We start from the raw sequence: 11,623 nt of genomic DNA, 5'->3' as shown, positions 1-11,623 counted from the left end.
AACATACACAGGACTGAAATTATGTTGATATATATTTTATTATGTAAATTTTTAAATTCATGCAGATAAAATTTACAACAATGTATACGGAAGAATATATCACATGCAGTATTGAACACATGCATTACATCAAAACACTCATGAAATTATTTATCTTGGTGCTGTATAATTTTACCTGTGGGTGCATAATTTTATCAATCTTAAAACACAGGGTTTCAAATATATGAGATAATTATATAATAAGAAATAATTTGAAACATTTCACACACCTTTGAAGTAGATGATTTATAATAATATAAGAGGTAAACTTACTATTCTTAGTATTACTGGACCTTATTACCTACCCCTTCTGACCTAAGAAACACCTAAATAAGCTCCTATAAGCTTCTTCTTACAGATATAACGGCTTTTACTTTCACAGGCTTTATCCAGAGTACTTCCGCTTGCTCTATAAGTTATGCAATTCTGTATATTTACAGTTTGTGACAATGAAAATCTGTAATGAAAAATAAAATATTAACATATGGCAAAAGGAAAAGAGAATGTTCAAGGATGGTGTTTTTATTAAATGGTATAACTTTTTAAAGCATTTGAATGAGATATTAACATACTGAGCCATTGCATATTTTTCATTCAATAGACACAATTTTCACGATATTACAAAAAGGATTTATTGCCTCAATAATCAATAGTATTGACGTCAGGGATTTTTTTGTTCCTGCCATTGTTCTTAATGGTTTTAATATGTAACAAACTTTGCCTCTATTTTGTTTAAAGATGTATTGACTAATTTAGCTGAGGAAAAGAAATCAGAGCATAAAATTTGTCATTGTATGATGATGCAAATACCATGTTTATAAATGAACATGAGAGTCTAAGATTACAAATATGTAGAAGCCCAGCATATTTGAAACATGAGGATGCTGAGAATATTGGGCTCCCCCAGGCTAAAGAATATAATGACTATCCTGTTTTCCCGGGGCAGCTTCTCTCTGCGTGAGCATCAGTACATGCACAACACATCAAAGTGTGTGTTTCAAAGAAGAAAGAGAAAGTCATAGCTCTTTTATGGTCACAAGTACACTAACTTCATATCACTTGAGCATATATATGGATGTTCTAGGTGGGGCTAAAATTGCTACTGTCCTATATCTGTTCTATTTTCTGTATTCTCAGGCTCCAGAGAGGTTATTTTAGCTACGGTATTCCCGGATGTTCCAATCTTTGGTCGGACTAAAGGATAAACTCATAAAAAGACCTTAAGTGAGAGAAACTTACAGATCTGGGGAGAGAGCAGAGCCATCCTCCCACTGCCAGACACCCTGTTCTTCATTGTAAGACAGTCCAATCCAGTAAAAGTTTATACTGTGGTTCATGAAACTCTGATGGGAAACAGAGACGAACATCTTAACTTAAATTGAATCTACTCTGAGAATAATGTAACTTCAAGAAAATCAGTGTCCAACATTAGATCCAGACTTCAAGTCACTTGAACTGAAATCCTTTTTTATGTCTAGTTTAGGAGGTATAGTCACATGTCTCATATTTTCTCACTATAGGACCCATTCATTTATGGAGACACAATATCACAAAATCTCATTCTTGAAAGAATAAAAAATATTATAAAGGGGTTAAATTTTCATAGAACAATTTCTTCACAGATATCGACAATCAAATTTGATCCCAAATCACCAGTATCGTGTCAGATAAAATTATCTGATAGACCTACTCAATCTACACTCAACACAGGTTCCTCATGTTGGAGAAATCTTTCACTTTTTGTTAAGAATTGGGTAATTATTATGATCATGTTCTCCATGTTCATTGCACATTATATCCAAGAATGATGATAAAAGCTATATAATTATCAAAGAAAATATAAATTCAAGAACTGAACATTTAAAAACTTAATTGGTTGGTTATTTGAATAAAAATAATGACCTATCATTTCTTCTTTGATTTCTCTAAAATGTCTCTTAAATATTATCTATCTTGGAGTATCTATCTTGGATTATCTACCTTGGATTTCTGTAATATAAATATTTGAGAAATTTTATGTTGGTTTTATAATGAATGTTCTAAGGGATAAGAAATCTGTAAGTCATTATTAGTTCAAATATAACCATCCAGTTATGATCAGATTAGAGATTTCAAAGTACTCATTTTTCTTAGACAGCATATTTTTCCTAGGTCAAAGAAAGTACCAGAAACCATAATTAAATACATACCAATTCATCTTCGTTTTGCAAATGAAGCAGACTGGAATTCTGAGAGGCACAGAAATCCCTGCTTTCTGTCCAAGTTTCTTTTCCATTAGAAATGAAGTAACAGTTGCATCGGTACCCAATCCACTTTTCTTGACAGGAACAGCAGTCAGAGCCTCAAAGAGAAAATGAAAAATGAATGATGACATTGGAGATTCAATTTTTTTTAAATGGTAAGTAAAAGTATATAGCTTTCAAGTACATAGTTTTATAATATTTCATCTATATATTGTATTGTGTGTTCACCACCCAGAGTCAGTTTTCCTTCTATTACCATATATTTGTCCCTCTTGCCCTCTTCTATCATCCCCTCTCCCCTTCCCCCTGGTGTGTCTATGAGTTTTTGCTTGTTTGTCTTGTTTGTTGCTTTAAATTTTATGTCCCACATGTGAGTGAATCATATGGTTCTCAACTTTTTGTGTGTGACTTATTTTGATTGGCATGATAATCTCAAGATCCATCCATTGTGAGACTTAATTTTTTAACTGGTATTTACTCATTCAAAACTCATTTTTTATTCGTTTCTACAAATAATCTTTGAGAATCTACTACATTACCAAAGTGCAGAGGATATTTATGTGCCTAAGACAGACATGACCTTTTCTCCTTGTGGATATTACAACTTCCCATCATTTATTAATTAATAAATGTTATTTAATTATGTAACATTAATTAGGGTAATTATGCACCAAAAAAAATTCATTATGTTAAAACATCCCTTAGAAGAGTGTAGGATGGGAGTGGTGGTGGTTAAAAGAATCTTTTTTTAAGGAAGTGACCCAAAGTTGAGCTCTGGTGTGTAAATACGAGTAAATTAGAGCAAAGAGATATTTAAAGAAGGTATACATTTTAGTATATTTCCTGAGTCAGAAAAGAGTATGGGACCTTGGGAGAAATTTGATATATATCTTGAACATTTTATTTTCAAAATGAACATAAATAAAACAATTAGTTTAAAGTCCAGTCATACAGTTTAACGGTGATAGTACCTTGAACATGTACTATTCTCAGTGATAGCTACTCAAATCTTTGCCAAATGAATGGTGCTAATATTATAGAGAGAATGGTGGTTACCAGTGGCTGAGAGGTAGGGGAAATGAAGACATGTTGGCCAAAGGGTACAAACTTTCACTTAGAAGATTAAAAAGTTTTAAGGATCTACTGTATAACATTGTGGTTAGAGTCAACAATACTGTGTTATATATTTGTAAGTTCCTAAATAGTAGATGTTAAATCTTCTCACAATATAAAAGAAATGATTATTTTTTGACATAATGGAGGCATTAGGTAGTGGCCATCATAACCACATTGCAATATATAAGTATATCAAATGAACACATTGCATACCTTAAAATTACACAATGTTGTACATCAATTATATCTCAATGAAGCTGAAAAAGTTCTAAGAAAACCACAAATATAAGTAAATTCTATAGGATCACAGAAGATGGTAAGACAACTTGCAGAACATTAGGGAAAAAATATATTTAAAAAATTGGACTTGACCTGGCTTACATTGGATAAGAAGGGTCAGAATTGCCAGAAATCTCTTAAAAATTGGCAGAGTACCTTAATAGACACTTCTCCCAAGAAGATATCCAGTCAACACATATATGAAAAAGTGCTAAACCTCTCTAGCTATTAAGGAAATGCAAATCAAAACCACAATGAGAGACCACCTCACATCTGTTGGAATAGCTATTATCCACAAGACATGTAATTACAAGAGTTGGAGAGGTTGTAGAGGAAAAGAAACCCTCATACACTGCCGATAGGGATGTAAATTGATACAGCTACTATTGAAAACAGTATAGTGTTTCCTCAGAAAATTAAAAATAGAATTACCGTATAACCCAGCAATCCCTCTTTTGGGTTTCTGGGTATCTATCTATCCAAGAAATCTGAAAAAAATTATCTGTAAAGATATACCTATGTAACTTTATTAACCATTGTCACCCCTATAAACTTTAATTTAAAAAATTATATATATATATATATATATATATATATATATATATATAGAGAGAGAGAGAGAGAGAGAGAGAGAGAGAGAGAGAGAGAGAGAGAGTCTGACAATGAAGTTCACGAACTTGTTGCAATGATGTTGTTAACCTTTTTTTGGTATCAGAGGGAATATTCCTTAATAATTTGTATTAACTGGACAAACAGTGAACCAAGAATATGATTTGGAATCGCTGAAAAGGCTGCATGGGAAAGTTAGATAAAAAAGACCTGAACTTTTCTCCAACAATTCATGGCTCTTGCATCATGACAATGCACCAGCTCCCATGGCACTATCTGTGAAGGAGTTTTTAGCCAGTAAACAAATAATTGTATTGGAACACCCTCCCTACACACCTGATCTAGCCCCCAATGACTTTTTTGTTTACCCAAAGATAAAGGAAATATTGAAAGAAAGACATTTTTATTACATTCAGTACATCAAGGGTAATACGATGACAGCTCTGATGGCCATTCCAAAAAAAGAGTTCCAAAATTGTTTTGAAGGGTGGACTACATGCTGGCATGTGTGAATAGCTTCCCAAGGGGAGTACTTTGAAGGTGACTATAGTGACATTCAGCAATGAAGTATGTAGCACTTTTTCTAGGATGAGATTGCGAACTTAATTGTCCTTACCTCGTATGTACCTCTGTGTTCATTGCAGCTTTAGTCATGGTGGCCAAGACATGGAAACACCCACAGTGTCCTTCGATAGATGATTGGATAAAAATGATATGGTATATATGCAAAATGGAATACTATTCTGCCATAAGAAAAGATGAAATAGTGCCATTTGGGACAACATGAATGGATCTTGAGATTATCGCGCCAAGCAAAAGAAGTCAGAGAAAGTCAAGAACCATATGACTACACTCATTTGTGGGATAGAAAACTGAAATCAACAAAGGAACAAGACAAACAAAGAAACAAAAACTCATAGACACAGACAACAGTTTAGGGTTACCGAAGGTTAAATGGGGAGGGGGGCGGTGAGGTTAAAAAGGGTAAAGGGGGTTTAACATATGGTGATGAAAGGAAATTTGACTTTGGATGGTGAACACACAGTGTAATACATAGGTGATGTGTTGTAGAATTCTACACTTGAAAACTATATAATTATATTAACTGTCACCCAAATAAATTTAATTAAAATGAATTAATTAATTGCAGAAATCTCTGAACTATATTCTGAATTATGGAACAAATAGAAGGAAAATTATAAAGATATAAAAGTATGAGTTATGAACAATCACAGAATGGTGATTAGGATTAGCTGAAATATTTATTATAATTTATTTATCATTTGTTACTTAAACACAAGTACTCATGTAGGAAAAATATGTCATTTCAGGCTAATATTTTCCTTATTAATTAAATAAATGCACACCTATGTAAATTAATAATTCTTACATTAGAGAACAATGAAATGAGACTATACTACAGTTAGTGGTTAAATTGTTTTACTATGTGTAATATTCCATGAACCTTCTGTGTGAAGAAAACAAGAAACTGTCTGCTCATCTTCTACAAACAAAGTTTTTCCAAAGTATGGAACCTACCTTCCGGAGGTTCTGTGGCTCCTGGTGATGATATTGGCCCAATACTTTGTTTAGGAAATACTATAGGAAATGATTAGAAATTACTTAATTACATACAAACTTATGGAATAACAAGTTATTATACATTAGTAGAATGAAACCTTTATTCTTAAATGTTTTCATTAGAGTTTTGATTTTAATATAGACTTGCTTACAAAAACTTACAATTTTTCAACAATAATCCCAAAGCAGCCATCAACAGAAGGCATATTACTGCTAAGATCCCAGAAATCAACCTCCATGGAGTGGTCCGAAAAGCTGTAAAGAAAGAGAGGTAAGGTAGTGATTTAAAGAGCAAACACAGGAGCCGAAGTTCTTAAAAGCAGAAACCTGGAAGAGAGAATTTAAAAAGTTGCTTGGTTTGACGACCCTATCATTGAAAAATGAAGACATTCCCTTCAGAACTTCACCCAATAACAATTATTTTATGAGATATACTTTTGTTCTTCAGTAAGATTACCCATACCTTTTCTTCTTTACCAGCTCTATCTCAGAAAAATGGATTTAACATTTGTTTTTTAATTTGGCAAAGCAGCTTAGAGTACTGCAGTAAAAAGACATCAATGGGCACCAAGGTGTTTTACGAGCTTACATGACGGACATTTACTTTTATTTTCTCAAACAAAAATCACAAGATAGTTGTATGAACCCTGTTATGTAGATGAGCAAATTTAGGATTCATTAATAACATTATTTTGTAAAGGTATCAAAGCTAGTAAATACCCAAGTCAGAAATGAAATGAAAGTTTATCTAGGCCCAGAGTCCTTATTTAACACATTCTATCATTGTCTCAATGATTCTGCTTAGGAGTGCGTCCCCCTGCTAATCTCAATGCATTCTCTGCTCTGAGAAATGGCTTTTTAGGTGTTCATGGCTTTGTAGAGGTTTTATAGGGAAGAGAAGACATAAGAGCATCTGTACCCACTATAATAAGAAGGTCTCCAACGAATAGGTGGGCAATTCCTTGAAGAGCTGGATTCATTTCACAGCACATTGAATTATACATAAGCAACCATTTTTTACAAGAACATTACATTTTCTCATGCCCAAAACAAGTTGTTTATACCTTTACCCTTAAAACAATTTAATATTAGGAGATTCTGCATTAACATTAGGACGCTCCCAAAAGAGTGTTGTCATTAAAAACAGTCCCACATGACAAACAGTTAGTCTGGGTGGTTTTTGATGTACCACAAATGGTAAATTTTTAAATAATACTTTTAAGCATTGCATCTTATATATTTGACATTCTCTCATTATGTTAGAATTATGTTGCTCATAATTTAGATGAAAATTCAGTTCTCATTCAAAATTTAGAGCTTTCCCTCTCAGAATCACCTCTTTAAACCTGTTATAGAAGATTCACAAAATCATTTTTAAGTTACAGAATAAAGAATGAGAGAAATAAAATGAAGTGGAAAATCCTGATACTCTAAAACCTAAAATTTTCCATTTTTTTCTGAAAGCATGCCCTGAAATTAGCCATATCCATAAAATAAAATTTCTGCAAATTTTTATTTTTTAATTTTATGACTTGGGTTGACATACCTGCCATGAGAAATATTATTCCAGTGTCGATACCAGTAAGCCACGATGTGTGCTTTTTCAAGAAGCACGTTGTTGGATCACTGACTTGAGATGGGGGCTAGAAATCTGAAAGTTGTATATGTAGAAATTTAAAAGAAAAAGGAAAAGAAAAACTGTGTATATAAGCAGTGTTCTTCATGAGACAAGATGTATAGTATGAACAAGAAGCAGTAAAATCACTAACTTCTAAAATGTTACGGAAACCACAACACAGGAAATTCTCAGTGCACATGTGTAATGCCAATTACTTTACTATCAGAAAACAAGGTGAGAGAAAGGTGTTTGTTGTTTTTTTTTTAATGTTTAAATATTAATGACCTTTTTAAAATATTTGTAACATAGGAAAAAAGATAGGCAAATCAAAGGTAAATTAACTTAGAATAATGAAGTTCCACAAAGTATTTTCCTCTTTTAATAATGAGAAACATTTGCAATTTACCTTTATTAAAGTACTTGGCATATGTTAGCTCACTTATTTCTGAAAAGTGGGTGGTTTTTGAAAAGAAATAAGTGAGTATACATAAATATACTCATTTTAATGATAAGAAAACTAAGGCAGAACTACGTATTTGAGTAAAGTTACCAACTTTGAAACTCAGGCAGTCTTTCTCCAGAACACACATTCAAAATATTTCAAATCAAGCCTATCTCTCTGTGTCTGTGTGTTTTGTTGATTTTTATTTCCTTTCTTTAGCAGAGAGTGGTTACTATTTCCATCTCTCATTATGTTCTTCTGATTGCTGCCTCATTAACCCAGCAATGAAATGCAAAGATCAAAAAGGAAGAAACAGAGTGACTTTCCCATTACTGTTCCATGTACACACACGTCCACACCTGTTCTGACTGCCTCAGCTGGTCTACGCCCCACCCTTCAATGCCTCATTCACATGAGCCTTAAACCTTCCTTCAACATGTAACTCTCCATTGTTCTGGTCCCTTGAAGTCCTTCGAACATGACTACAGCTGCTCTTTTATCTTATTTGTACTAATATTTTAGTATTATGTTTTTTATTGTGTTGTCTCATTCAGATAGTATACTGACAGTTGAATTCATATGCTTTTTTTCCTGCAAAGAATAACCTTATCAGGGCAAAATTCAAATGTGGGACAGATGGGCAGAATAAAAATCTTGAAAGTAGAGACCTTGATCTATGATTAAGTATCTGGAAATATAAACTACCATTCACCCCATAGGAACCAGACTCCCTCCCAATTTTTTTTTTAAATTTGTGTAACATCAGACGTGTGAATGCCTAGATCTGATTTCCAACTTTTACAGTAACTGAGATGTCTACTTTTCACTGGCCCAGAAATCCTAAGGCTGGAATGGCTCAGTGAGAGTGGCTGCAGGTGCTGTCACAGGACCTACTGAGGGTAGGATGGGTACATGGGAGAGCTGAGAGAACCCTCGGTGCAGGCAGTGGTCTATCTCACAGGTACATTTATTCATGCCGTGAAGGAAAGGGCATTGTACAAATATACAGCGATGTGCATGGTCCCTCTAACAGCTTGCTGAAATTTACAGCAGGGCTAACGTTCCATCTGATGGAAGTCCAGGTAGCACTGGTTAGTGATGGCCAGGGGCAGGTGTAGGGCTCGAAGCTTTCAAAGCTTTACTTGTTTACTTACTGATTTTGTAAATGACGAAGCTCATCAGCCTCATCCCTACCCAGATCTCCTGGTAAACCTGGGTGTAGTAGGGCTTCATGGGGACCCAAACATTTCTAATGAGGCTTTAAAACATCTCGCAGTAGGACCAATGGCTCAGGCCACCCCAACCCACAGTCAACGTCTTGGGAAGGTCACCGAATGTACAGGTGGTATACAGGGACTGCTGAGAGCCAAACAAGTTTTTTGTTTGTTTATATTTTTATGTTTAAGCATTATAATATTTCCATAGGTGAAACTTTTTGTAAAATTTGGCATTTTCAACCTAAAAACAAAAATAATCAAACAAGCAAACAAAAAAAAAAAAACAGAAAAGAGAAGAGAGAAAACAAGGATTGTGATTTGATTTCTCAATTTCTGTGAAGTTAAAATTTCCATCCTTTAATATGCATTATGTAAATAGACCTGCTTTCACTGAACCACCAAAATGAATAAAATTTAAGTGCTTACCTGATAATGTAAACATGGAAATTCTTCATCCACATTTTATGCAAGTCCAAGTTGAAAGAGGTAATGTATGTGATCCCTTGCCCACTTGAAGTCTATTCTTTTTTAGTTTTAATGTTGGACAAAGTTGAACTAGCAAAAACTGCCTAATTTTTCTCATTTTTACAACATGTAACATCGCCTTAACTAAATAGATTAAGATTTCGCTTTCAGTTTTTGTTTTGAAATGGTACTATTTTGTGACTGAATATATAGAAAGGGCCATTACTACACTTTTAACAGTAATAGGACCACCGTCATTTGGAAGTTATTCTAAGTTTTCAGAACCATATTTGATGAAACTTAATTTAACCGTTGTCTTTTTTTTTTCATCTTAGTTGACTGACTCTGAAGTAAAATCCATCAAAGACGTGTTCAATTCAAAAACTCAAGGCAGAAGTCACAAAGAAGATAATTCTTTCTGAGCTGGGAACCGTGACTGATTGCTTCATTCCTATAAATAGGCACATGAATTGTTTGTGTACCAGTGTCCCTGTTCGTTATCTACACTTGGAGCAGAGGTCAGCATTGCCCCACTCCCATCCCTCAAGATATTTGGTGAAGTCTGCCCAACCAATATCTGCAATTCTGTATTTCATTTTGTCTGTTTTTGAAATTTATATATTTAGAACAATATAAAATATTTTGTGTCTAACTTATTTTCCTCAACTTCTTGTGATAGTCATTCAAGAACTTATATCCATCTTATTGATGATAACTAAGCTACATGTAAAGAACTGTGGCTGGTGGATAAGATCCACTGATTGATTTGAATCAGTTGGGGTCCAAGTTCAATACTGGAGTAGGGTCAACTTTACGAAAACAAAATGGATCACAATGATTCCATAAAGGAAACTTCGAGGCATGGAATTTTAGGAAGTGGCTGACTTCTTTCAATAAGGTTTCATGGGGGAGGAGGGGTTGTTTGTTTTTTGTTTTTGTTTGTTTCCTTTTTCCCTTAAGATAGGCTTTTATGAATGAGTCTACTGCTAAGTTCAACACTTAGCAGCCTAAAAGACTAAACACTTACTATATCACAAGGTTTCTGATGGGTTAGTAATCCTTGAATAACTTAGCAGAATGGATGTGACTCAGGTTCTCTCATGAGATGTGGACTGGGGCTATGTTGTCATCTGAAGGCTTGACTAGGGCTGGAAAGATGACTTACAAGTTAGGCTCATCACATAGCTGTTGAAAATACACTTTATTTGATTGATGGTTGTTCATAAGAGGCTTCAGTTCCTTATCACATGGTCTTTTCAACAAAGTTACTCTTGACAAGACAGCTGGCTTCCCTCAGATCAAGTGATCCAAAGAGAGAGAAGAGGAAGAAGCCATACTGTCTTTTAAGATCTAGACTCAGAAGTGGCATGCTATCACTTTGACTGTATTTCACTGTTCGCACAGATTGACCCTGATACAATGTGGAAGAAAATCATGCAAAGGTATGTGCACCAGAAGGTGGGGATCATGGGGTCGTCTAACAGATTGGCTATAACATCTACTTTATGTTATACATTTGGGTTCACATTTTATAGTGAACACAGACTGATGAAGTAAGACGGAGTGTTTTAGTTACTATAAAATGTATAAGTAAATTTACAACTGTTGTGATGTGACCTAAAAAAGGATAAAGAAAGTGGAGAGTGGTTTGGTGCCTACATAGTCTCATTATGCACAGTTTGACAGGAGTTGGCAAACTATAGCCTGTGAACCAAAATTGTCCCAACATCTATTTTTGTAAATAAAGTTTCCTTGTAACATAACTAAACCATTTATTTACATATTTTCTATGTCTTCTTTTGCACTACAACAGCAGAGTTGAGTAGTTTCAACAGAGACTGGCCCACATTTACTATCCAGTTCTTTAGAGTGGTTTTCACCCCATGCACTAGGGTGTAAAGTGAAAACATTCAACAGGTGCAAAATTATGGAAATAAAAAAGGGGGTTACATGTTCCAAATATTTTCAGGTTTACTTAATTTAAGGAAATCATAAGTCTTCAAGGAGCACACTC

General features: G+C 34.1%; 1 protein-coding gene and 1 pseudogene across 1 annotated transcript; both read right to left on the bottom strand.

Moving 5' to 3' along the window:
* Positions 1-334: 334 nt before the first annotated feature.
* On the bottom strand, positions 335-7,583 carry KLRD1 (killer cell lectin like receptor D1). The gene is made up of 6 exons (XM_033118070.1): positions 7,414-7,583; positions 6,030-6,122; positions 5,826-5,885; positions 2,229-2,380; positions 1,279-1,382; positions 335-496 (listed from the first exon to the last, which is right to left on the bottom strand). Exons 1-6 carry the CDS (start codon positions 7,418-7,420, stop codon positions 355-357), a joined length of 558 nt encoding a protein of 185 aa, XP_032973961.1. The 5' UTR covers positions 7,421-7,583; the 3' UTR covers positions 335-354.
* Positions 7,584-9,019: 1,436 nt separating this feature from the next.
* LOC117029454 (ATP synthase subunit ATP5MPL, mitochondrial-like) lies at positions 9,020-9,196 on the bottom strand (annotated as a pseudogene).
* Between the last annotated feature and the right edge of the window lie 2,427 nt (positions 9,197-11,623).

Source organism: Rhinolophus ferrumequinum, chromosome 10 (assembly GCF_004115265.2).
Source record: "Rhinolophus ferrumequinum isolate MPI-CBG mRhiFer1 chromosome 10, mRhiFer1_v1.p, whole genome shotgun sequence".
Lineage (NCBI taxonomy): Eukaryota > Metazoa > Chordata > Mammalia > Chiroptera > Rhinolophidae > Rhinolophus > Rhinolophus ferrumequinum.
The sequence above is the reverse complement of the archived record's forward strand: the minus strand, read 5'-3'. Positions and strand labels throughout refer to the sequence as shown.

Excerpts from the sequence above, each read along its gene's own strand:
- KLRD1 (XM_033118070.1), bottom strand. Across the intron at positions 1,383-2,228 it reads TGCAAAACGAAGATGAATTG|AGTTTCATGAACCACAGTAT; the intron begins GTATGTATTTAA and ends GTTTCCCATCAG. Across the intron at positions 497-1,278 it reads TCTGCTCTCTCCCCAGATCT|ATTTTCATTGTCACAAACTG; the intron begins GTAAGTTTCTCT and ends TTTTCATTACAG.